Here is a 25,855-nt window from a genome sequence, read left to right as displayed (position 1 = left end):
ACTTAGTTAGCATACCACTTTGCAATAGTGAGTCACAACAGCATCCAGTCTGTCCTCAGTCCAACATGACAGGATGAAGAAGGAGTGGTGTCCAGATGGTATATTCTAACCTCTTGTAAACACAAAAATGGCTTAAGCTCTTCGTAATTAAACAACTGTTAATGCTAATGTTGGCTAATGTGATAGCAGAATTTTACATATAGTACCTTTTAAATATTTTGTACTGGACTGGACTATATTGATTCAGTGTGTTTTTGCTTCTGCTGACCTCATAGCATCTACTATCCTGAAATGAAACTGATTATTTTTTTGTTCTGTGTTGTTAGTCATTGTCTTCAACTTGATGTCAGTTGTGTGAAACAAAGAAAGTTTACTATGAACAAGTGAACTGTCAAAATCAAGAAAAACCTCAAACTTGAAGAACACTTGCAGAATACAAAAAAGAAGAAAAAAAGAGGGAGATTTTTAAACCAGAACTGATATTCTTCATTTTCTTCTTTTGACTGCAAGTTTTGCAGCTCTTTCAGAATGTGAAATAAGACCTCATGGGAAGGTTTTGAAGTTGACCATGCACTTTCAGGTTCAAAAGTTCACCAAAGCCCCAACACAAGATGATTATTGTTGGGTTGTATGTGCTTATTTTTGGTTTTCCATCCATCCATTATCTAAACCACTTATCCTTACGGGTCACGGGGTGCTGGAGCCAATCCCAGCTGACACTGGGTGAGAGGCAGGGTACACCCTGGACAGATTGCCAGACTATCACAGGGCTGATATGTAGAGACAAACAACCATTCACACTCACTTCCACACATACAGACAGTTTAGAGTCAGCAGTTAAGATAACCTGCATGTCCTTGGACCCACAGAACCCATGCAGGCAGAGGGAGAACATGCAAACTACACACAGAACCTTCTTGCTGTGAGGCCACAGTAACTAACCACTGCACAAACCTATATTTGTTTTTTCTTGTCTCTAAAATATTGTGTTTAAAAAAACAGGTGCACAATGATTTTGAAAAAGCAGTAATGTAAAAAAAAAACACAAACAAAAACAATACAATCTGATCATAAAGATACCTGCCCGAAATGTCCAAAAAGAAATTATCATTTAAACCCTCCCTTCAAAATGCAAAAACAGAATCAAGGTACAGCAACATATCACAAAAAAGAAAATAAAAAGGATCCCAGAGGAATCAAACTCACCAGATGCTGAACTGGGGATTAGTATTCCAGCCTAGGGTTGATCTCTGGTCTTCATCTTCAGTTGTTATTGGCCTCCACTCTCTGAATTCATCTATCCTTCCTGTGGATGAGGTTTTACAATAAAAGAAGCTCAGAACATTTTCCTTTTTATCACTGTTAAAGACCAACAACATCTTTCAGAGCTCCTCTGTCTCTGTTTCCCAAGCCCCAAACAATTCTTTCCCCTTAGTTCTCCTGGCCACACCCCTACACCTGTGTTCCTGGCTGCAACAGGTGACCTGGAACAGGAAACCAGACTTGGCACCAAATTAAAAGCATGGGCAACAGGGATAGAGTGCAATCAGAGGTTTAACCTTGCAAAGGTTTTTGGTATTAAACCATCCAATTTGCATATCCACATGAGCGTCTTCCCCTCACACTTGTGACAGTGTCACAACCTCACTTAGAGTAAAAGCGGCTATGAACAACAACCCAGCAACTTTTGGAAGCATTTTTTGAACATAAATGCAGCTTCTTTTAAAAATATCTATAAATTATCCACGTGAAAATCAATAAAACAGAAACACAATAAACACTAATAGACCATAAAGAGACTTGTTATGAAAGGCAGCTTCTCATGTCAGTGTGCCAAGCAATTATACTCTGGAAAACTGCAACCTGTTCTTCATACTTCCAAGGTTCATACTCTCAAAACTTAGTTTCTATTTTCTCTCAGAAGTCCAAAAAAGCAGTGCAGTAGGACAGTAATTTGCTCACACAAATATTAGCAGAATGACCAAAAATAAACATAAAACTATAAAAAAAAATAATATTCATAAAGACATGCAGCTGAATTTTATTTAGTTTTTAATTTAGTTTTAAAAAATCACAGTAAATGAACCGTGCCAGACCATCAATCTATCAACAAATCCAAACAAGGAAAATATCCTTGTGACACCTGTGCCCAGGTGTCTGTCATGTCACTCAGGTGATAATGCAGGAGTAAGGGGTTCTATTGATTGTCTAATTCATCCTTGTATTGGTCTTTACATTAGTTTATGTTGCAAAATAAAAACAGTTTAAGAACTCAGTGCCTTGTGTTTAGTAAACTGGACTGGGAACCTGTCTAGAGAGTTTCAGCTTTAAACAGAAAGCTCACTCCCCCTGAGACACTGAGCAGGAATTCAGCTGGTGAGGAAAATTAATAAATGCATACTCAGTTTAGAAGTGAGGGATTCTTTTTGGCCTAATTTAGCATTGTGATGTGATATGATTTGATGCAGCAAAGCAGAAGCAGAAATATGTGCCAACTAAAAGTAAATGAATTCAGAGCTGCAATTAGCATCGGTGTGCCAAACAGCTCAAATTAATGAATCATAATAGACTCCACTGCAAGATGTTGCAACAGACTGCATGGAGAGACAGGGCAAGCCAGCTTCACTCTTTATCTCCCTCCTATTTGTGTCTCTGCTTATCGCCTTCTCAGGTCCCCCTCCTTAGCTCTCCTTTCTCTCCTCTGTCTCCTATCTCTGTCTTTCCCTTTGTCTTGCTTCAACCCAATGCCAACTCTGTGTCTCTGGAGGAAGATCTGGGGCAGGAGAGAGAGGAAAGACAGGGGATAGGAGGGACGCATAGAGAGAGATGTGTCCCTGTCAAATAAAGCTGTTTATAAATCTGCTCAACACTTTGTTTCTCCCATTGTCTCTGGATAATTGTGTGTATTAGCTCCAGGGTGCATCCCGGTGCATGTGAATGCATGTGTGTGTCTGTGTGCAGATTAGAAGCTGCAGATGTCTGCATACAGAAGGAAAAAAAAATCACTGTTGCACTAGATTATTCATGTAGTTCTGCAGGCTCTGCAATTTGAGAGGTCAGGGGGGGAAATGGAGGTAAGAAAAAACAAGACAAAAGGGGATGTAAAAAGTAAAGCAGATGAACAGAAAGAGAAGCACAGGAAAGGAGAAAAAATAATGAGGAATGGCAACAAGGCTTCTTGGGTTGGCTAGCTCACATGGCTATCAACATCAACAAGTGGTGCTTTGAGCCAAATGCTATGGTAACATTTCCTAATTAGCACCAAGGGCAAACTGTGACCTAATGATGGATAAAAAGTCAAAGGATCACCAAAGTCATCAGGATTCATACTCTGCGCACTATGACAATCGATCCAACAGCTGTCAAGACAGTGAGAAAATAGTGAACTGACTGACCTCAGCTAGCATCACCCAGCTAGCATGGCTGAAAAGAGATAGCAGAGCAGGTTGTTAGCATTAGCTAAGCCCCGGTAATAGGCTATGCTGTGATTTTGGCATAGTGGACATGTCACAGTCCTAAAAGACATTTTCCTATACACAAACATTACAAAGGAGTTTTAGTCTCACACACACTCCACAGGTCCAATAATAATTTGGGGAAGAAAACAGCATTATTTTCATTCATGCATGTAGCAAACAGGATGTCAGCTAGCTGTCTTAAGGGAATTACTAACACTTTGTGCAATATGCTAATGCCCATTTAATTGCTGAGATTTAAATGGGAGGATCAATACCACTCACGTGTGTATGTTAAGTATGAAGGTTGGAGGTTGGAGGCATAGAGACAGCTAGCCTGACTCTCCCCATCAGTTTATACATCTTTCTGAAACATCTGTCACTGATAAAGCACTTCTGGTTGTCATTCCTAATGATATTGTTGGAACGCAAAAATCACAGATGTTCTATTGTACTATCTTACTGAGGTCCATATAGCATTGGAACCTGAAAAAGCTGTTCCCCAATCTTTGTTTGCCTAATAAGTCGTCAAAGGGGTTTTCTGTTTCCTAGCACTGCTATTTGACCATTTATATAATATCCCTACACTTGAGGGACCTCATCAGCTTTTCAGGGTTAGGGGTAGAGTTAGGGTTATTGTTCCAGTAGAGGGTATGCACGTGACATCACAGTTGCTGTTCAATCGATTTTATAAACAGATTTGCGAAGGAGTCAGAGATATTTTTCTACAGAATACCGAAAGCCACAGAAAAGGGAAACAAATGGTGATGATTCACAGACACAACTGGAATCCAGACACCGCAACCTGGATTTGTGGTTCCCATTATGCCCTTATGCTGTATCTTTGGTTAAAATCATACCTTAAAAGTTATATACTGTACTGGCTAACGTTACATACCAGTAAAGCTAAATAACGTTAGCAGCTTTCATTTAGTTATATTCATCATAACTGACACATTTTTGTCTTCATTTGTTAAAAAGCATCCATGATTATGAACCTTGTGTTCTACGTGATGTGTTAGCTAACTTAAGGTAACTGATGTACCCAAAAGTCACTTTAACAGTACTTTAGTAAAAGTAAAGGTATTGTGTTAAGATATTACTTTGGTAAAAGTGAAAGTCACCTAAATAAAGAATGCTTGAGTAAAAGTCTCAAAGTATCTGATCTTAACTGTACTTATATCAAGTACAAGTAAATTATACATATATTTACTTGTGTCAATACAGTGTATATCGTAAACCGACTTTTTATCAGCTGATTATCAGCTATGATATTTAGTTTTGGTTTGCGTTTAAATCTAATGGCTGATTAAATAAATACATTTTGAAATGTGCTAATCTGGCTCTGATTCATATAGAAAATCCCGCCTTGATGCATGTCAAGGCTTTTGTATGCCTTCAGGCTTTACTTTGTGTATTTTCCTGGTGATGAAATCAGGTACATTTAAATATCAGTATACCCAATTCCTGGGTGTAAATGCATATCCTCTATAGGAAAGGATAATATTTACAAATGCTTTTACTTGAAACAGGTCAAAGACAATGTAGACCCTGGGAAAGTACATATACTATCCATAAGAGTGGCATTGTTTTCTTCCTCTAACGCTTGCAAAGGAAAATTAAATACATCAGTGGTGTAACTGCTCTTTTAATTGAAATAAAGAAAAAAGCAGAAAAGTGATAACTGATGTCACAAAAAGACCAACTTCTTTAAGACTTCAGTGTGATAAATCCTTCACTATTACTGGTTTTGAACACTTCTTAAGTGTATCTTTACAGTACTATAAAGGCTCTGTGTGGACTATTTGAGCAAGCTGGTGAAAAGTAGCCTCTATGGCATGGTGTTGCCCTCAGCCAACAAACCACTATTTTGGCCCACACACCGCCCCTTTAAATTTTTTAAAGTGAAACATCACATTAAAAGTCTGATGATAAGTCTGTGACCAATGAAATTTGAGCTGGGCGTGGCTTTGACCTTTCATCTTGGGGTGAAACAGTCCTTTTTTGGGACCACAGCCGACTTGGACACACTGTTAGCAGAAGGTAAGATAAATTTCACTTTTTAACATGTTTAAATTTAAATAACTTTGTATAAATAATGTCTGTGATGTGCATGAATAAGTGAAGAAGCATATTTGATTGAGTAAAGACACTTTTTGTCTTCATTTATATACTAAAATGGCAGTTTTTCAGTCGTTGCCTCAGGGCAACATTGTGCAGTTAGACCACTTTTGTGTGAACTATATGTGTAGGGATTCATAGTTATCAACATAATCCATTTTTTTGCTGTACTATCTACTATTACTCACAGGAAATGGATGCACGAACATTTTATGGGTGTAAGGAACATGATCAAACGGTTAGGCTCATTCCTTCCGACAGTGAGGACAGTGAGCTTGAGGAGAGTGACAGTGAGGAAGAGTGGACACCAGAATCAGGTTTGAGGGAGAGTTAGGAGATCAGGGTTCAGTTAGTAGAGTAACATACTGTATGGAATGAACATGTGTGTGTGTGTGCGCGTGTGCGTGCGTGCATCAGTGGGTGAAGAGAGGTATATATGACCTATTCTAATTTTATGCTTACTGGTTTCTTTTGAAAACAGATGGCCTGCCTGATGACAATGAGTCTGTGGATGAAGAGGAAAATGAAGATGATGAAGTATCACAGGAAGATGTTCCATTCTTACCCCGTTGGAGAACACCCCACAGTGCCAACATCACTGATTACCCAGAATGGCAGGCCAGCCTTCCAGAATCAGACAATATCAAGTCCCCCTACGAATACTTCAAGATGTTTTTTTCTGAAGACATTCTGGAAGTAGTTATTGAGCAGTCAAATTTATATGCCATTCAGTGTGACACCAACAAGCCCCTTAACCTCACTATTAAGGAACTGGAGCAATTCATGGGTACAGCAGTGTACATGTCATTTGGATTACCAGGCACCCGCATGTTTTGGAACAAAGCCACCCGAGTGTCCCAGGTAGCTGACACCGTGGCACAGATGGGAGTTCATCAAAAAATCTCTGCACTTCAACAACAATGAAGTGAGATAAGGAGAAAATGCTGATCCACTCCACAAAATCCTGGTCACTCATCTTACCTCGAAGCTGCAGACGATCCCAATGGGTGAGAAGTTGGCTGTAGACGAGCAGATGGTCCCTTTCAAGGGAAGAAATAGACTCAAGCAAAACCAAAGAAATGAGACTACAAGATACTCGTCTTGGCTGGCTCTGATGGTGTCCTGCACAATTTTGAGATTTACACAGAGAGAGTTGTGCAACCCCCTGAGCTGCCAGATGTAGGATGTAGGAGCAAGTGGCAACGTTGTCCTCCGCCTGGCCCAGCCAACACCCAAACAGCAGAACTACAAGGTGTTCTTTGACAACTGGTTCATGAGTGTCCCTCTCATATTCACACTTGCTCAGCAGGGAATTCACTGTACTGGTACTGTTCGTAGCAACACACTACCAGGTGTCAACTTGATGTGTGATGCTGAGTTGAAGAGAACTGGACGTGGATCTTTTGAACAGAAGACGGCCATGGTTGGAGAAACCACCTTGCATGCTGTGAAGTGGTATGATAACCGTTCAGTCAGTCTTCTCAGTAATTACATTGGAGCACACCTGGTCACCGATGTTGATAGGTGGGATGTCAAGCAAAAAAAAAATCATCAAAGTTCCCTGTCCTGCTGTGGTGAGAGAGTACAATAAGAATATGGGTGGAGTAAATCTGCTGGACTCTCTCATTGCACTGTACCGCAACAAAATCAGGTCGAAGAAGCGGTACCACCGGCTGATGTTCCACTTTATCGACATGACCATTGTGACTGTCTGGCTGCTCTACAAGAGAGACTGCAGCAGCACTGGGATGAGAAAAGAGGAACAGATCAGGCTTTATACGTTCAAGTCGTATATTGCAGAAAGCTTGTGCAAAAGTGGCAAGAATCTGGAGCGGAAGAGAGGTCGTCCCAGTTCCACAATTGCTGGGGAGTATGAAGAAAAGACGAGAAGAGGACCCACTACACCTATTCCGGTCCCTGATGTGCATCCAGATGCCACAGCCCACTGGATGGTCATGGATGAAAAGAAAGGGAGATGCAAGGTACCAGGATGCAAAGGTACACCTAAAGCCAAGTGCCAAAAATGTGACGCCCACCTCTGTTTCACATCCACCAGCAACTGCTTCATGAGGTTCCATTCAGAATAATACAGACTGTGCTTTGTAAAAAAGAGAAACACAGAGTCATTCAGTACCCCACAGAAACACACATTCAGAAACATAAACACACACTGCAGCTAATCTCTAATGCACTAATTGATAAACCATTTGGGGCTGTTTGTTGAAATAAAACTTGTTGAAATTGTTGTTGTTGTTGAAAGAAAACTTTTTGAAATTGTTGTTGTTGAAATAAAACTTCTTCTAATGTATTTATTGCTTGTTTGTTCCTCATTCCACTTATATAGAAAACCTTGGTGTTTTAGTACCCTCATAGCATCTTGTTGCCCTGAGGCAACAAACCAAAATCTGGTGGGGGGCACATTTTCTGATTGATATATTATAAGGACCCCCCCAAGCTCCCAAAACTAGGGTGAAATATTTTTTCCCTCATAAAAAAAATTTTTATGCCATAGAGTGAGAATTCCATGGTAGTCCATAGAACTATCTTGCACTATACACATCTAAAACCATATGTTAGGATTATTGTGAGGCAGACTTGCTAAAAGCACTCACCAAATAATATGTTTGGTGAAGGTCTCACTCTCCCATGAGCCTTCACTCTGCATAATATCTGCATATCAATGGGCAGGTAAACTACATGAGCTTCTTGTCCTCTAGAAGTATAACTAGCTTTGCTGCATAGCAATTAATGCTTATGAAAGCTATTTATACTGCAGTGGGAATATTTAAGTCTCCCTATGGATAACATAGAATAACAGGTAGCCGCTCAGTGGTAATGCATTGTGTTTGCGTGTGTGGGTTTTGACATTGTCGTCAGGTAGGCAGAGCCCCTCTCCGAGCTTGTTTTGCCCTCAGGACATGTAGAGATGTTTATAAGATACTCACAGATGCAAGGTTTACCCAATTGCCCGTGTGTCAACATGTGAGCTGCTGCTCTGCTGTATATAAATGAGCTTCTGAGGAAAGACATATCATCTAGTTCTCCCTTCTCAATCTCAAAACCCTATCCACATATCAAAATACTCATACATGCAAAACCTCCTATAACCAATGGACAGAGGGAAGAATTTTGTTTTAGATTATCAGCTTCATTATTTTTGAACACAAGAAAGGCGATGTGTGCTGAATAATCTGACTCTAAATTATTTCCCCAGGCACTTAAGTCAAATTAAACCTGGTCTGATGCATTTGTATGTGGAGCGGCGTGTGTGTCTCTGTCTGCGCTGATTTTTAAATGTAATTAAAACCACTTTAATCTCTGCCAGGTAAATGGCGCCTAATAATTAGGAGCAAATTCCTCACGGGTCCAATTGGCTGTGGCATCCACACACAGATAGGGCTGGTCTGATCTGAATTAATGATACAGGCTTTTTCGTTCTATCATTAGATTCACCACCAATTCTGATGTTGCCAATCATCCCGAATTCTTAAGTCATGGGCATGCGTGAAAAGAGAAAACTGCTCTTTAAAAAATGCTAAATACAAAATGGAAAACCATATCTGTAACATTTTTCCATCAAATCTTGTAGTTTGCTGAGAAATTACATTTTGATTTGATTTCTGTTGCAGTGACAATCGCAGGCATTTTGTTTATAACTTCCATCTTTCCAAACAAGAATTGTGAAATGATGATGAAATGAGATTTTAACAATTTAATCATGGCAGAACGTCATGCTCATTCCAAATGATGATGCAACTTTAGGGCACACAAATCCTTACAGCACTATAGTGTAAAAGTTCAGAACATCAATATGTCTGTGCTGTAAGTATGGAGCTGGTGCCAGGAAGCAATTGTGCAATGTATATTCACATAAAACCACCAATTAATGTTTTTACATATTTGTTAATTATCACTTGAAGCTGATTTAGATTGTATTTTTTTCCTCTAGCATTACCTGTGCCAGTCAGCAGGTAATGTCAAGGTCGTACATAGGTTATTTTTCATCCACACCCCAGTAATACATAGAGCTATTTTATATCTTAAACCAAATCTCTGAACAATAACATACATACCAATTTCATGATACTCAGGCAAGTTGAAATGATTTACAGATTGTCATGGACATTAGAGATAATGATATCCATGGGAAGTGTAGGTCACACTAATGATATCAGTATGTTTCATGTCCGTGTGTTAAGATTTGACTGAGTTATGAATTTCCTTTAACAAGAAAGAGAATGACTTTTGACTCAAATTCACCTCACACAGTATCTTTTCCTCCCCTTCAGCACTTTTGGCTTTGCTCATGACTTTCACAAACCACATCCTTTAATTTCCTAATGGTTTAAATGCCTTTCAAAATGATGAGTTAAATTACCTAGAAGCACGGTCAATATTTCATTCCCCACATCCCCTTGTGATGTTAATCCCATCTGAATGAGGGTTTTAGAGGTGTTGCTGGGTGTATCTTCAAACTTTGATGGGAGCCAGGCTTGCTGTCCTCTCCTGCCTCTCGTCTAACACACCTGATACATAGACATGGCAGGTATTGATCTTCTCATCTAACTCTGACATACTGTGGTTCCTAAAATCCCAAAGTGATATAGAGATTATTATGTGCCTATTATGCTTGAAGATGTAGACCCGATTAATCCCCAGGTGTCTAATCAGTGTCATTTGTCATTAGTACCTGAGTCAAACAGTTGTGGGTTTGGATATACAGGTGTGTGTGTGTGTGTGTGCATGTGTGTGTGCACATGCCTTTGCAGCACGTCTGCATGCTTTAGTCTGTGTTTAGATTGCTAATAAGAGCAGCTGTGTGTATGCATGTATGGCCATAGAAGCAGATGTTGGAGGAGTATGTTGGCATACAAGGCTCCTGAAGCAAGAAAAAAGTCACTCTCTTTCTCTCCCCCTCTCTCACACACACATACACCAGACAATTAAAACCCCATGATCTTCTAAGCATGTGAAATTGTCTGTATCTCTGTGTATGCCTGTGTGTGTGTGTGTGTGTGTGCGCGCGCAGCCACAGGGGGCCTATACAGCTCATCTCAATCAGCCTTCTCCACACCAAGAGCTACAGCACAACTACAAGTCAATTAGCCTCCGTTCCGCTTCACTCAACCCAACTGTGAAGCAGCACAGGGAGAAAACTCTGAAACACAGACTTGAAGGAGTGCACCGACATTTAAGCAAATCAGCTCTTTGATCAACTTACTGTCATGTGAGATAATTGGTGGCCATTCCTCAACTCTCTCTCCTGAATTTAGTGAGCATAGTGTTCACTACTGGTGCACATACTGCAGCCCAAAATAATTAATCAGTTCTTGGTAATCAGAGATGCAGCAGAGAGTAGAGATGCCTTTAAGTGAAGAATCTTAATTAGGCTTCACTGGTGACCATTGGCACTTCAGAAAGGAGTGTATTGTAGCAGTGTCTAGCAGTGATCTGATGAGATTCTACATTTTAATACTAGTTACTTTTGCCACCCACACACAATTGCAAATCCATTGTAACTGTCAAGAATTCATACTGACCACAGCAAATGTTCTCTGCTAGGGAGTAAACAACGAAACAGAAAGTTTTACCAGAAATTTTATCAGCTCATCAAGGGTAGTGGGTATCAAGTAAAATTTTGTACATTATGGTAAGTAGAATTTTATGCAATCCTAGCATTGTCCTGCTAGGGGATGGCAGTGGTCTCCCCTAGCAAAACAATGTACCCACCATACCATAAAAACTGCTCAGAAATGTCTTGAGGAACACAACAAAGCAACCACAGATCCAATGATCAGTACTGGATGCACGAACACAGATCCAGAGCAAAGCACAACTGAATCGTCCAACAAGCTGTATATCCCAGGTCTTAAGTGTCTACAGAAAATAAAGAATATATTAACTAAGATTTTATTCACAGGAAATCACCACTGTCAAGAAATGCATCAGATTTACATAATCTCTTTCTTCCTGTTTCATCTATGCCATAGATGGGTCTTACCTATGGTATCAAAACAATACTTTGATGTTAGGTTTCAGAATAGGAGAATAGGAAATGAGGCTCTTTACCTAATGCTTAAGTAAAGATGTTATTGTTGATGTTAAAGGACAAGGAGAGCCACAAGAGCACAAATCTGTATTTTCGATATAATCCAGGGTTAAACCTTTTGCTTTGCTGGCACTGTGCTCTACCCAGCCAGCTACTAGACTAGACTAATAGCTTTGTGTGGACAATAAAACTACCGCTATCGCCAACCACTCTAACTGGTAATGGGTGTAATAAGAATATCAATGTTAATGACCTGAGGGTTATTTAGTGTAGTTACAGAGGACCGTAATACATTTCAACTGCTCTCCTTCAGAGATACATACATGTAATGGAAGGGCTGGTCAAGGAAGGCATTTTTGTAGCTGTTTCTTGGAAAAATGGCAACATTGACCTATGTGTTCATCAAATCTGCTATTTGCCTCATGCCATCCTCATTTGTTATCATTCTCTGTCACGTAAATTGTACTTGTGTTCTTTCAGTACAGGTATAATAAGGAAAGAAAATATGTGTCAGAGTTAATTGTTGGAAATGTAAAGGCATATTTCACAGCATTTTCAATGTGACATATAGTAACTCGGGTATCTGTGGAACACTGCAAATCTGCATATCAAGTTTACATTAATACAGTGCTCTAGTGAGAAGCTGCAAAAGCCTCTTGCAAATGCCTCATCTTTCATATTCAAAATTCAAAGTGCCTTTTGTAAAGATGATATAAATCACCCCCTGGGACACGGACACTGGCTTTTCAGAACACTCTTCCACTCTTTCCTCACTGTAGATCACAGAATGAATGATCACAGTTGTGAAAAGCAAATGACAGACAGGGAATGCAAACAGGAAGACTCTGAGAAGAAAACTGTAAAAAAAAAAAAAAGCAGTGGGAGTGAAGGCTACAAGGTTTTGCATCTGAAGTTTTTCTTCTCTTAACTGCTGACATCTCGAATGTGTTGACTGAGCGGGACCTTTTATGCAGCTTGGATGTGAAGACATTACAGAGGAAAACTGCATGAAAACTGCGGTGTGCATCACAACCAGTGATTATTTAGTTTTTACACCCTCTCACATTCACTGTCTGGAACTGGGTTTGGTAACACTTTAGATATTTGATCTTTCTTCCCTTTGTGTTTTCAGTGTAAAAGAACGGTCCAGCATGGTCTAGATGCTAGCAGCATGGTTGCAAGGAAACAATTTTGGCCTGCTGATTGGCAGATCTACCATTTTGCTACAGATTGAAATCACCCAACAACTAATGGATGGATTGCCATGAAATTTTGCACAGATTCATGGTACCCAGGGGCTAAATCCTAAGGACTAAGGTGATCCTTTGACCTTCCTTCCAACACCACCAGGATAAAGTGAAGTTTCTCAGCACCTCAACATCAACTGGAGTGACAGAAATAGCAAATATTAATGTTTCTCAAATAGTGCATCTTAAAGCCTTTTCCTCTGGTGCCTCCATGAAGTTGACTTGGGTGGTTTTTAGAGAAACTTAATAATAATAACTGTTGGAAGGACTGCCATGACATTTTCAACACACATGCATATTTATTCACACCACATAAATAATAAGCTAAATAACCATTTCATTTCGTTATTCATTCTAATCACGACAACATTATTTATGTTTTATGTTTGCAACTGAATTCTTTGTCGCATTGAATAATTGGCTGTAATTATTAATTTTATTGTCCAATAGCCTATATGTGTCCTCCATCTCTCATACAGTTTCTTATTTTCTTTGGCTGTTGTAAGCTAATTTCCTCACAGCAGCTCATGAAAACTTAAATTAATCCAATTTAGCTAGATTAACTGTTGATGAAATGCATGCAGTGCTCTATCAAATCATGCAGTTAAATGATAGTGAATAAAAGGGCACAACCAAAATTTCCTTTGGGTAGCACTAGAAAGCTAAGCTGTAGGTTTTCATGCAATTTGTGAACTTTTTTCCCCGTTACTATACATGTAGGTCAAGTCACATTTACTTGTATAGCCTCCCCAAAACATGTGATGGGCCAAGATCTCTAAAATAGCAAAAAGAACCTCCATGAAGCACATAAGGAGCAGGGATTAAACTTGGGGGAGTAAATTCAATAGCCAGAATTCTCTAAAACATTGATGCAAATTGGTGCTAGAAATGTTTCTCTGGGATCATGTTGACCACATGATCACCATGGACTAGATGTTGGAGTGATGCATTGTGCTGTGATCCTCTGGTTCATCCTCTGAACAGGCTGAGATCTGACTGAGCAGTCCATTGGAGTGAACATCAATCAATGCCACGCTTCTCAGCATCCTGACAAGATGCTTTGTGACATAGCATAATATTACACAGCAAGAACCAATTTGAAAAACAGTAGGCTATGGCCATGTTCGGATGGGCCTGACCTTTTTGTCAGTGCTTGCAGTCAGTTGGTTGGTTGGTCCACGACTTTGGTCTGTATTGAAATATCTTAAAAACAATTGGATATATTTAAATGTTGTTTAACATTAAAATGCCTGGACAAATGTTGCATGGATCACCATGAAATCTGCTGCAGATATTCATGGCTCCCCTTACTTTTCATTTTCTCATCATGTTTAGTACTTTGGTTTATCTATCTAACCCTTTGATTTCCTTTACAAAGAGGATTACAGTCTCAAAGAACTGAAAGCATGGCTGTAGAGTCTTAGTCTTGTTTTAGGTAACAGGAATGGACCCTGGCCTCCTCCTCTGCTGCTGTAACTCATCAAGATCTTACTATCTAACTTACTTCTGTTGTGGTAAAAATAATTATCCAAAGTACTTCTGCCTCAGTTACTTCAGGCACTTTCTAGAATAGCTTTTGGCATCCCACAGAGAGACATAGGATATCATGACCCAGAAGTGCAGCATCCTTCTCTAACTCCAACAGATTCTTGTAAACATGGTGCAGATGTACCATTTTACTCCCCTACACCTTCTGTCCATGTGATTTGCTCTCTGCTCACTCTCCCTTTCTCTACAGCTCCGTTTTTTCATGCATCCCTCTCAATAGCTTTTCATTCATTCATCTCTCTGTCTAACCCCTTTACCTTCCTTTTTCTTGTGGTTTTAGTACACTGCATGGCATTTATTGGAGTGCTGTGTATATTACATGATTATAAAATGAGAACACATTGACAAAAAACAGGCTGTAGTAAGTATTTATATAATGGAAGAAGGGCCACATAAATATAAAGTTGTTCTCAAGTGTCTAAGATTGAAAAGAGAGAGAGAAAACTACTGGCTGCAACTGACTATAGCACTGTGGCATACTGCATAATTAAGAAAGAAAGAAAAAAAAAGAAAAATTGAGTTTGTGATGTTTGTAATTGGAGAGTGTGAAGTTGGTTTGAAGTGTTTATGAAAAAAAAAAGACACAAAGTTATAGACAAAAAATGTAAATCTCATGACCATTTTGTGTGCAGGTTCCCATCACAGATTTTCACATCTTCAGGCTTTGATAGGATAGGATCATGAGGCAAAAATAACAGCTGTGCAGGACCAAGGGGCTGTCACACCAAAAACTGACAGTCACACATCCATGTGAAATACACAAGGCTGGAAGCTTGGTGAAATAGTGACAGAGCTAGTTGGCAAGCTAACCATTAACTCACTATCATTAGTCAGTCAAAATAGCTCCCAGAACCACTCTTTCTACTGCTCTGTATATTTCCCCTGGCATTTTGTTCACCATTTCATTCAAGAGGAGGGAAGATAAAGTTTTCCGAGCTAAAGAGCATGCTAAAGGTCAATTAGCAAAGGCAAAAGCTTAAATCAGGCACTAGGCCATTACTATCCGCAAACCACTGCACTTTTGTCAAATGCTTTTTATGCCAACAGAGGAGGTTAAATAAAACTGAATAGTGCAACACAAGTAATATGTTTTGGTGACTTCCTCTATTTTGGACTCTCTAACTTCCCATCCCCTCACTGGTCAGCACTGTATAGAAGTCTTACTATTGCCCCATGGTGCAAATTTGCATCATGGCGTCAAGTGTTATCTTGCACTGTGCACCTAATCAAGTGAGAAATTATGAAAGTTTCTCACTGTGCAGACAACAGCTGTTTGACTTTTGATAATAAAGACATGCTGAATCTTATTACATTTAACCAGGATCTGAGGGATTTATGGACATTTATCCTCAATGCACATCAGATATCTTGATACCACTGCACAAGGCTGACTGACAGTCTACTACTTCAAAAGTTTGCTTTCTGAAAAAGATTCACTCAGTCACTCAGCTTTCTGTTGGAGATACTGTCTTTTATGGATCTAAGAAAATTCTTTTCACATTTTTGATTCTTGGTAAACAATAGTGGCACTGTTGTGAGTGATATGTGATCAATGGTTAATACGTTACTAATGCTTTTATGTTGCCTTTCTTTTGATTAGATTCCATTAACTAGCAAACGATATTCCTTTGTTTCCTTAGTTAAAGACAACCTCTCCTTGAAGACAGCAGCAGCTGAATGTCAGGTATGTCAGATATGAATGTGCTGTTTATGCTCTTCTAAAACCACAATAGTGACACAGCAGAGCCTTGAAGTGTAAAAATGGCACCCTTTGTTTCCCATACACTCAGTCAAAAGCCTTTAAAAACACACCTTTCTCACATGAAGTTCTCTACAGCTGAAGAGCTTTGTTATATTGTGTGACTGGAGGTAGCTGCTTTACACTGAGTTCGGTTTGTGTGCTTTCAAGTCTACAGGAAAGACGTGTATAATTTTTTGAGCCTCACTTAAAAGCCAGAATGTGTCAAGATTACAAAGGCTTTAAGTGCTAATGAGCTTATTGTGTCTGAAAGGAGCCATTACAGGATTGACTGGGACCTGACCAGTAGGTATTACACCTCCAGTAATGGATTTAACTGGACTGTACACCTGCTCTTGTAGTCTGTCATTATACTTCTGTCATCTTACCATGACAATAATATGTCCACAAAATACTTAAAAGTTGTTAAAAATTAGTTTCTTTGTATGGTTACAATTTTTAAACTGGAAGAAAGTTTAATAGAATTAAGGAAAAATAAGTGTATTTTTAAAGGTTACTTCAGGGGATTGCTATTTTTCTAGACAGGTCAGATAAGAATAAAAAGACCCAGGGGACAGTGGTAAGTGATGACTCAGCTTCCACATCAGATACAAACCCCTTAAAATGTTGGAATAACAGAGCACTTTAGCCAACTGAGCTAAGTAGGTGTTTACCCCAGGGGCATTTTATCCCTGTTGCTGTCAGTCTGTGTGGAGCACACTGACTGACAGCAGCAGAGGTTTTTTTCTGGTGGTGATGGAATAACCTCTCTATAGTATTTTCATTCACCATACAGCCTGATGGGTATTTGCTGTCCTGTTGACATGAATATAACTATGTTCTCTGTTGGTATAATCCATGCTTAGCATGTTTGGGTCCATGTTTAAAGCCCTAAGCTCAGAGACATAATTGCTTAGACTGGCCAGATAATGTTTCATGGAATGGCTCTATTATGGAACCATTTGTTAGCTTAACTGTAATCAGGTTTGTCATATTAAGCCCATCCCTTCATAGCCTTCCTTTGTCGTACAGTTCACCAGTCTCATTAAAAAACACATAAAGGGGCTTTATGAAAGAGGTTGACTGATTTATTGACTAATTGTTGCAACTCTAGAATAAACCATCTTAAGCAAAATTACTCATCCATATATGGCATAATCTAGAAAAGACAATAGGGCAGAAGCCTTTTTATCAGAAGAAATGGGTCAACGAAGTGTGTGTTTGTACTCTGTACAAAAATGAAATGTATTTATCTTTTGAGGAGATACAGAAGCATCTGGGGCCCAAAGATATTAGGCAAGATATATGTAGCTCAGAAGATGCAATGTTCCAGTACTGATTAAACTAGTACAAATTATTTTGCATTATGTGAATCTATGCAATCTGCAGGAAGTGTGTGTGGTGTAGTTTCACTTGAGTTTAACAACATCATAAGAAAAGAAGTAAGAAAAAGCTCTTTACAATTTAGAATTTTTTAAACTATTTAAGCAGTTTTATCAGATTTGACTGGTGATTCTTTACATGCAGTTTTTATGTCCTGGTGACCATTGAAAGTGTAGTCATGGCTCTCTCCCCATTCATTTGGATAGGGGTTGGTCTTGTTATCTTAAAATAACTGCCCAGGGGTGTTGCCAAGTGTTGCCTGGCAAGTGCTGAGTATTAATCCTGTAAGCTATCTATAACAGCAACAAAACAGACTTATCATCTCATAGCATTTCTGACTTATCATTTTGATGACATTTTTTAGAAATCTGCTACAGAAAATGGTGCATTACTGCTGTCTGGCTACACAACATGTTAAACACAGTGGATTTTTCTAAGCTTTATATCTGTGATTGGTGTTGACAGTACTTTTACAAAGCACTGCCTTCCTAAATCCCAAATAAGTCTATTGGGATTTCCGTTACTGGAGTTTTATCTTGTATATTCTTTTTAAAAGACAGTTTATATATGTGAGTCCTCTCTGTGGTCTAATTGACCCCAAACATAAGTAACAGGATAATGTATCCTACAATCCTTTGTCTGTTACTGACTTTCTGGCAAATACTAGAAAAATACAATATAATCCATATAACATAAAACACAACATGCTTACTTATTTGATGTAATACAATGCTTTTTAGTCATTTCTATATTTTGTCAAAACCCAGTCTGTGGCAAAGATAAAGGTTACCACTTCAATACTCCTCTACATACTGGGTTAAAAAAAAATGTCAAAACAAAAGAAAATTATTTTTGACATGTATATCAGTTGGGTTTGTTGAAAGAATTGCATTGAGGAGTATCTCTCTCTCTCCGTGTGTGTCTGTGTGTTTGTGTGTGTGTGTTTGCCTATATAAGCCTTTATTGTGTGTATAAGCTTTTTTGATGCAGTCATATTTAAATAAATTATGCTAATTTGCAGGCATGGATCTACAGAAAGCACCAGTGACCTCTTGCACTGTGTGTGAACTGCTATTTGTGCTTTATATAAAGTGTGTCAGTGCTGTGTTCTTGCGGCTTGGAATCAGGTATCTCAGCACCATCTACAACAGACTGAAACTTCAGAAGAATTTAAAGGAAATAAAATGTTTTAAAAAAGAACTAACAGCAGCTTGGTTATACAATCAAGCTCTGCTTTCTGGGACTACAACTTTGTGGACACTGCACTGGAGATATTTTTCAGACATATGGGCACATTTTCTGGACCGTAACTGTTAGCGTTACTGTGATCTAAAGCTCCTTTGGGTGTAAAACCTCAAACAAACATTTTATGAGTCCATAAATTCAGTCTCTTGTACGTTGTCAATGGAGCAGAAAAAGTGTTGTTTGACAATAGGGCAGATTAAGGGGTTTTCTAGCTTTGGGAGAGGCTAGTTCATGTTTTCAGCTATTGATTGAACTGTCTGAGATCATAACAGGGCTGGGGACTGGAAAGCTGCTCCATTACAGCTTAGCAACATTTGGCTTACATGACAGGGTTTGCTGTTAACAAGTGTGAATGAAGACAGGTGAGGTGGGAATCAGTCTTAGACTTTCTGACAAATACATTTATATTTGTTGCATTTTCTGTTTTTTTTTTTTTTTTTTTTACATTTCAGTTAGCATGCAGTAACTGGATTTAATCAGAATGAAACCACAGAACATCCCCAAAACAGACCTGTATTCACAGACATTGCCTAGCCTGAGACTAACTGAGAACCTCACCTGCTAACATGTAATACATCCGATTAGGGCAGCATAAGCCTAAAAAAAAAAATAGGACAAGTCCTGTTACCCCAACTTCCGCAGTTTTACACTCTTATCCCTTTTTCCACCAACATGGAACCATTTCCATTCCAGTTTGCATGCCTACATTTGAACTGTTCGTAGCACTTCTACCAAAAATAAACTGGTTAAGAACCTGAAAAGTGGGTTCCCAGCTGGAACCAAAAAATAGTAGGTGTGCGGACTGTGACAACATCAGTGGGAGTGTCATATTCTACAGGTTTGAAAGAGAGGATGGAGAGGAAGAAAAAGAGGTAATCAGTGCTGACACAATTACTTGCACATCCATATTTACAGGGGTTTCGCTCGAAACTGTTGGAAACACATGCTGGTTCAATGGATAGCACAGAGGATCCAAAAATCCTGATTGAAACCGGTTGAAGAACCAGAGCAAACTTGGTGGAAAAAGTGTAACTGTGTGTCACTGTAAAGTATCAGACTGAAGATGAAGAAAATGATTTAGGTTTGTGTTGCAGTTGTTTTGATTTGTAAAAACTTGCATTTATTTTGCAAAGCTCCATTTTGAATGAGAGTATCAGAGTTAGAGGTTTCTTACAGCTTCTTTTGTACAGCAGCAGAGTGTAAACAGAGAGGGTTAAGGAGCACATTCTGCTGCAACAGTAAAGGCTTATGCTGTTTCATCATATACACTCAGAAATCTTTCCAGTGTTGAATACCCAAAGGTAAAAAAAGAAGCGCACACATGTGGCTTCATCAGATTCTCTGATGAAGGTCACTGGGCTGAAACGTTAGCATGTTTGTTGACATGGATGGAATAAAGTGGTGAAATTGAGATTAGTCACCTTTGTGTTGTGTGTGGGTTTTCAGTGTTGGAATTAAATGACTTTGGTTTGGCACAAATATGCTAGAAAAGAACATCCTTTCAAAGATCTAACTCATAAATGTTTATTCACACCACAGTTTGAACCATATGCAAATTTGGTTTTCACATGTAGCACAGGAGGTAGAGCCTAGCATTAACATCTAGGATTAGAGATTTCCAGTGTCTATACACCCAGTGTCAATAAGCTCAGGGATATTTAAGATACTTGTCTGCCTTCAGGGTGAGCTAAATTTGTATTCTGTCAACAAACTATGTATTTGCTTTCTTGTTAGTATAATCCATGATTCATTCTGTCTGTCCAACTATTATACCATGGTGGTAAGTAGGCCCTGGACAACTTTCATGCTGATTGGGGACAATACAGTGTTTCTTCTTGTCTTTTCACCTCCTGCTATTTTGCCTCATCTCTGTGTTTTGCATAGTTTTAAGTATAATTAAAAAGTATTCAGCTTCTAACCCTTTAAAAAATGCTTTTACCTCTGAATTTAATCTTTTTGTATACTGTTTAACATCATTTGTAGTTTGTATTTCTTGGGTGTGTGGACTGGGGAGGCTCATCACCCTGAGGTCCCCTTGCAGTTTGCTGTGGTCAAAGACAATCAGGGACCTGTTTGCGATGTGAATGTGTTTTGATCGCAGTGTATAAAATAAGGTGACTCCCCTGGACACTCCTTAGCATAGCCTGCCACTCCATTCACTGCCCTCAGCCCACTTATGTTTACTGGTTTTACAGATTTAATTTACAGGAGTTATGTTTAATAAGTACACTTAATTGCACAAATTTTCTGTTGAGCTTTGTGATAATAATAATTTTAGCATCCCAATTTGAATCTCATTTTTGTTTTGTTTTTCATATTAATCCAGCTGTTTTGATTCTTTTTTAGCGTCAAGTTCCATTTTTCCTTTAAATCTTATTATATCAGTAAAATCACTATTTTTGAATCACACCTCTATCTACTCAGTGAACAAGTGTCTTTTTGTTGTCAAAGGATGAAGATAGGATTATTGGTATTCAGTATTACCTAATTTTATTGAAAATAGCCTTCGTCTGCCACACACACCGAGTGAGGACTCTTAGGTATTTTTAAGCATGGCTCCAAAATTCACACAAGACCTGTGATGTCAGTGGTTCAGTGTGTAAGTGCTACTGAAGTGTCGATCCATTTAATCCACTCCCACAGCGCTAACAGAGGTTAACTCTGCAACCACTGTTACAGCATCACTGTCCTCAGCTGCACTTCAGCAGTATAGAATGTGAGGTGCTCAGTGGGCAACTAACTTACCCAGGTTTTATAATACAAATGAATGGAGAAGTAATTTTCATGTAGGCTTCATGAGATGTAAGGTCAAAATGGCACTGTGTGTCCTTTATATTATTTCTCTGCAAAGCATAGCTCTCTATGTCTATAGTGAAACCAGAAAGCTCTAAGTGATGGGTGGGGGGGTTAATCAATCATAATTATTAAATTAAATAAGCTAACATTCATTCAGCAGGAGATTTGTGCAATTTCAACGACTGACTATGGTGATTCTGCATCAGTGAGCTCTGAGGAAGAAAAAAAAAGTGTGAAGGTTCACATCTTTGATATGCATCATCACATCTCTCAAGAGTCAGTATGGACGGGCACATTTGAGACAAAAGGAACCATGAGATAAGTGAAGGAAGTCCAAAATGTTCAGGGATCGTTTCCAAAACACCCATGTAGAACAGCTGGACCTTAACCACAAGTAGTAATTACAGGACATTGGCACATTAGATTTTGTTAGCCTTGGAGTCTGAGTAGTTACGGGTACTGGAAGCAGAGTATCCCTAGAAACTAACAGCTCATGTGCAGAAAATAATAGCCTATCAATTACTCAGGCAACCATCAGAATATCCATTGAGGGAGTGGATAACTGAAAGAAAGAATTACGCGGCTAGTTTCTTTTTTAGCTAGCTGAAGACCCATAGTCTGTGGTGTGTGACGTAGTGCCGTAAAGTGTTATGTGACATAAATTACATAGTGCAAGAACAGGTGTTCATTCAGGGTGTGGAGTGAGAGTGGAAGATACATCATGGTCCCCATTACAAGTCAGTGTGCCATCAAAGTGATTGTGAAGCTGTTGTTTTAAAGTACAATAGTTGCGTAATGTTACTTTAATTTGCACATTTTTAAACTGTATGATTGACATTAGCTCAGTCCAACCTCTTAGCATGCTTTTAACCTCTGTGTTCTTGCTCTGCAACAAAACACTTCAACTGCGACAGAAAGCAGAAAGGTTTCTGAGGAATGTAATTCTCATTTTGAAACATAACAGTTAAACAGCAAATAATAACCTTTGGGATATGAACCAGATACTGCACGGCAATAAGAAAATAATATCACTGGTGGGTCAAGGCTCAAAATATTGTGCAGTAATGCTGTGGGAACACAAATGTTGCATTAAAAAGTACTGATGAACAGCCATTGAGAAAATGAGACCACAGTGCAATGCTACCCCAATCAATGAGCTTATTTGCGAACAATTCTGAATTGAATCTGTTAGTACAAACATTTGATGGATAAACATCATTGTCAGCAGTAGCGTGGCACTGTCAATGTGAAATTACATCCTGCTGCCTGGGAGGAGTACACCTCCGAGTGAGGTGAAGCAAAGAGTTGGAAGGGAGAAAGGTGTCGGCTTGGGAAGTGCGACTCAGACAAGGCAATTAAACGCACCTTGAGCTTGATGGATTTCTAATTGGAGGCTGGTCACATCAGAGGTGTGCTGGATTATAGTGTCAGTAATGAATGGGAGAGACAGAGCGTGACAGATTAGTGCTGTTACGCCTCTCCCTGAAATGTGGGGGGAGTGTGGTATGAATGGCAGTCAGAGTGTGTCTGCATTACAGCATTTGGATGTGTGTGTGTGTGGGTGTGTGGGTGTGTAAGTGAGAAAGAGCAATTTATGTATACAGCATGTACCTCAGGTCTGCGTGTACGCATTTCTGTGTGTATGTCAGTGTGAAAGGTTACTGATGTGTGCATTTTTGTGTGTGTACGCTGATGACGTGGAAAACAGCAGGGTGCTAACGAAGTCAAGGGGGAGGGAATGTAGTGGACCAAAGGGAGGATAAGTGAGTGGGGAGAGGAAGAGGAAGCAGGAAGATGAGTTGAGCACTACTAAGCAGGAGAAAACTGTTGTATGACATATTGTTGTTGTTATTGTTGTGGAAACTGAAAGATGTATCCATTTTTCAGGTAGGGGAGGTCTGACAAAAGTAGCTATTGGGTTGCATTATGGGAAGTCTAGAATCAAGTGCTTGACCTGAACTAGGAACTAAAAGTCAGGATGTTATATTCTTTTCCTGTTTAAGTTTGTTCAGTCTGTTCTTATTCTGCTGAGTCCCCAGGCCTTATGGAAATGCAGTACTAATGTTAGCATCTTTAAAAAGCGTTATAAACATAACGTGAACACATGAGTATTTGTGCGACTGCCAAATATTGGCTGTGTGCAACATTCTTCTTCTAATTAAGGTGCAGAGTGTTCTCTCTCAGGAACAATCAGCTCACCCTGTTGCTTTGTTTTGCCTGATCCTGATCCTCTCTACACATACAAGGTCAATTTCCCTGTCCTCTGATATTTCATACTCTCTTAGTTTTTGTCTTGATTATAGTAAACAAATCAGTCATTTATGGTCAGGAAAAATGGTTAATGTTGTGCATTTATGGAAAGTGTCCTTGAAATTGTTTATATACCCAGGTTGCAAACACCAGCAAATCCACTCATAGCAACTAAAGCAAAATAACCTCATTTATGGTTATATTTAGGCATCCAGAACTCGTGGTTATGGTTAAGTAAAGATTGTTGTTAAATATTGCAAAAAGTCAAAAGTGTCACAGAGGATAGACCTACTTGAAACCAAAAACCATGAAACCAAACCATGATCTTTCCTTTAGCTTTATCCAAAATGTTTTTGTCGCCGACACCTAATCACAGTGGTAGTATTTTGTTCTGCACTTGGTGCACTGAAGATAAGATAGACTTTATTCATCTCACTTGTGGGAAATTTACACCATACCATCATTACATTACCATTACACCTTAACATCCATGATGACCATATTTGCCTCAAAAGCTCCTCTGCAAAACAAATAATTAGTATGTAAATGCAGTTTATAAGAGGTTTTGGAGCAGCACACTATCCTGCGTCCTCCACCATCATCATCATCAAAACACTAAATGAGCGAATTTGTTTTGGAGGAATGATGTTCATCCCTCCAGCAGCCTTGGAGAATCTATGACAAGTAGCGCTGAAGCTGCTCTGGAGTCTGTTTTTTTTCCTTTAATTATTTGAGGAACTGCATGGATAATGACATGAGTTTAATGCTATGCGTGAATAATGACTGTGTTGCAGCGATTTAACTGTGCCTCTGCAGGATTTACAGTATCATCTGCTTGTAATGTATCAAAGTGCACATCAAGTAAATTGTCACTTAGATGAGACTGAAATGAGTGAAGACAACAAAGGATGTAACAAGAGGGTGGAGGATGAGTGAGGGAGGGAGGGATAAAGGGGGGGCAAGAGAGGTAAAGAAGAAAAGGAGAATGACAGGGAGAAGTCAACTTTCCCTGTTTTGAACAAGCAGAAGGACGGGCGGCGAAGAGGCGGAGAGGAAGACAGAGAGAGGGGCTGAACGAAGTGAGAAAACAGAGGGGGAGTGAGACAAGAGACGGGGAGAGAGAGTGTGTATGTGTATATGTCTGTAAAATGAAGAGGGGGGAGACAGGAAGAAAGAACAGGCGAGGAACTTTTAATGGCCCTGCTGTTGTCTTTGTCAGCACACTGTGACAGCCAGAATCAATTATTAACCAGGACCACAAGCCTTGGGAGGAGGAGGAGGAGGAGGAGAAGAAAGTGCTGCACGGAGGTGATGAGAGCGGGGGAGATAAGGGCAGAGGGATGGAGGGAAGATGAGAGCAGTGAGTGTTGATGTCAAAGAACGAAGGATAAAGGAGGATGTATAAAAAGGAGAGAGGAGGATAAATTAGGGGATAGGAAGTGCAAGAGGAGAGGATGACAGGGGAAAAAAACAAAGTTAACAAGAGAAGAAAGGAAGCGAGACGATGAAGAAGATGAGGCATCTTTTCATAGTATTTTACCAAGAAGCAGCAATAATAGAGTTATAGAAGAGTGGAGTAAATGAGATGCAAGAGAGTTTGTGTCTTGTTTTATGTTTTAGTCCTTGGGGTCATGCTGTGTGTGTGTGTGTGTGTGTGTGTCTCAGCGTCTTATATGCAAGCAAATGAGAAGTCGAGCCTCTGGTCAAGACGTACTAGATTGTTGTTGCTCTATGCTACAGAAGAAGACAAGGCTCTGGCCACTGTTCATGTTTCCAAACAGCATTTTTCAAATAGGGTTGCATTTTTGTATTGATTTGTCTCTTGCTTGTCATTTCTCAACAACTTAAATAATTTTACCTCAGACCTTAAAAATCTGAGATAAGTTCACGTTGTCATGTTGAATGATTAAAAGAAAGGTTTTTATAGTTTTCGTAGTTGGTGTCTAATCAGCCAGGATGTCAGAGGATGTTAAGTAGGATTAACGTACTTAACAAAATTAAAGCTATCTATCCAGCTGAGAGG

At 39.3% G+C, this 25,855-nt stretch overlaps 1 protein-coding gene and 1 long non-coding RNA gene across 2 annotated transcripts in view; one reads left to right on the top strand and one right to left on the bottom strand.

Moving 5' to 3' along the window:
* Window positions 1-1,212: 1,212 nt before the first annotated feature.
* The window catches only part of LOC127143636 (uncharacterized), a 60,362-nt gene continuing 35,719 nt past the window's right edge, over window positions 1,213-25,855 (bottom strand). Inside the window, exon 3 of the long non-coding RNA XR_007815207.1 lies at window positions 1,213-1,306. This is a non-coding gene — a long non-coding RNA (uncharacterized LOC127143636). The remainder of the gene's footprint in view (window positions 1,307-25,855) is intronic.
* Window positions 5,447-7,884, top strand: LOC127143635 (piggyBac transposable element-derived protein 2-like). Its single transcript, XM_051078323.1, has 2 exons — window positions 5,447-5,498; window positions 6,058-7,884. The coding sequence occupies exon 2, from the start codon at window positions 7,034-7,036 to the stop codon at window positions 7,661-7,663; it is 630 nt and encodes a 209-aa protein (XP_050934280.1). The 5' UTR covers window positions 5,447-5,498; window positions 6,058-7,033; the 3' UTR covers window positions 7,664-7,884.

Source organism: Lates calcarifer, linkage group LG19 (genome assembly GCF_001640805.2).
Source record: "Lates calcarifer isolate ASB-BC8 linkage group LG19, TLL_Latcal_v3, whole genome shotgun sequence".
Classification (NCBI taxonomy): domain Eukaryota; kingdom Metazoa; phylum Chordata; class Actinopteri; family Centropomidae; genus Lates; species Lates calcarifer.
The sequence above is the reverse complement of the archived record's forward strand: the minus strand, read 5'-3'. Positions and strand labels throughout refer to the sequence as shown.

Coding starts and splice junctions, on each gene's coding strand:
- LOC127143635 (XM_051078323.1), top strand. CDS start 7,034: ATGATAACCGTTCAGTCAGTCTTCTCAGTAATTACATTGGAGCACACC.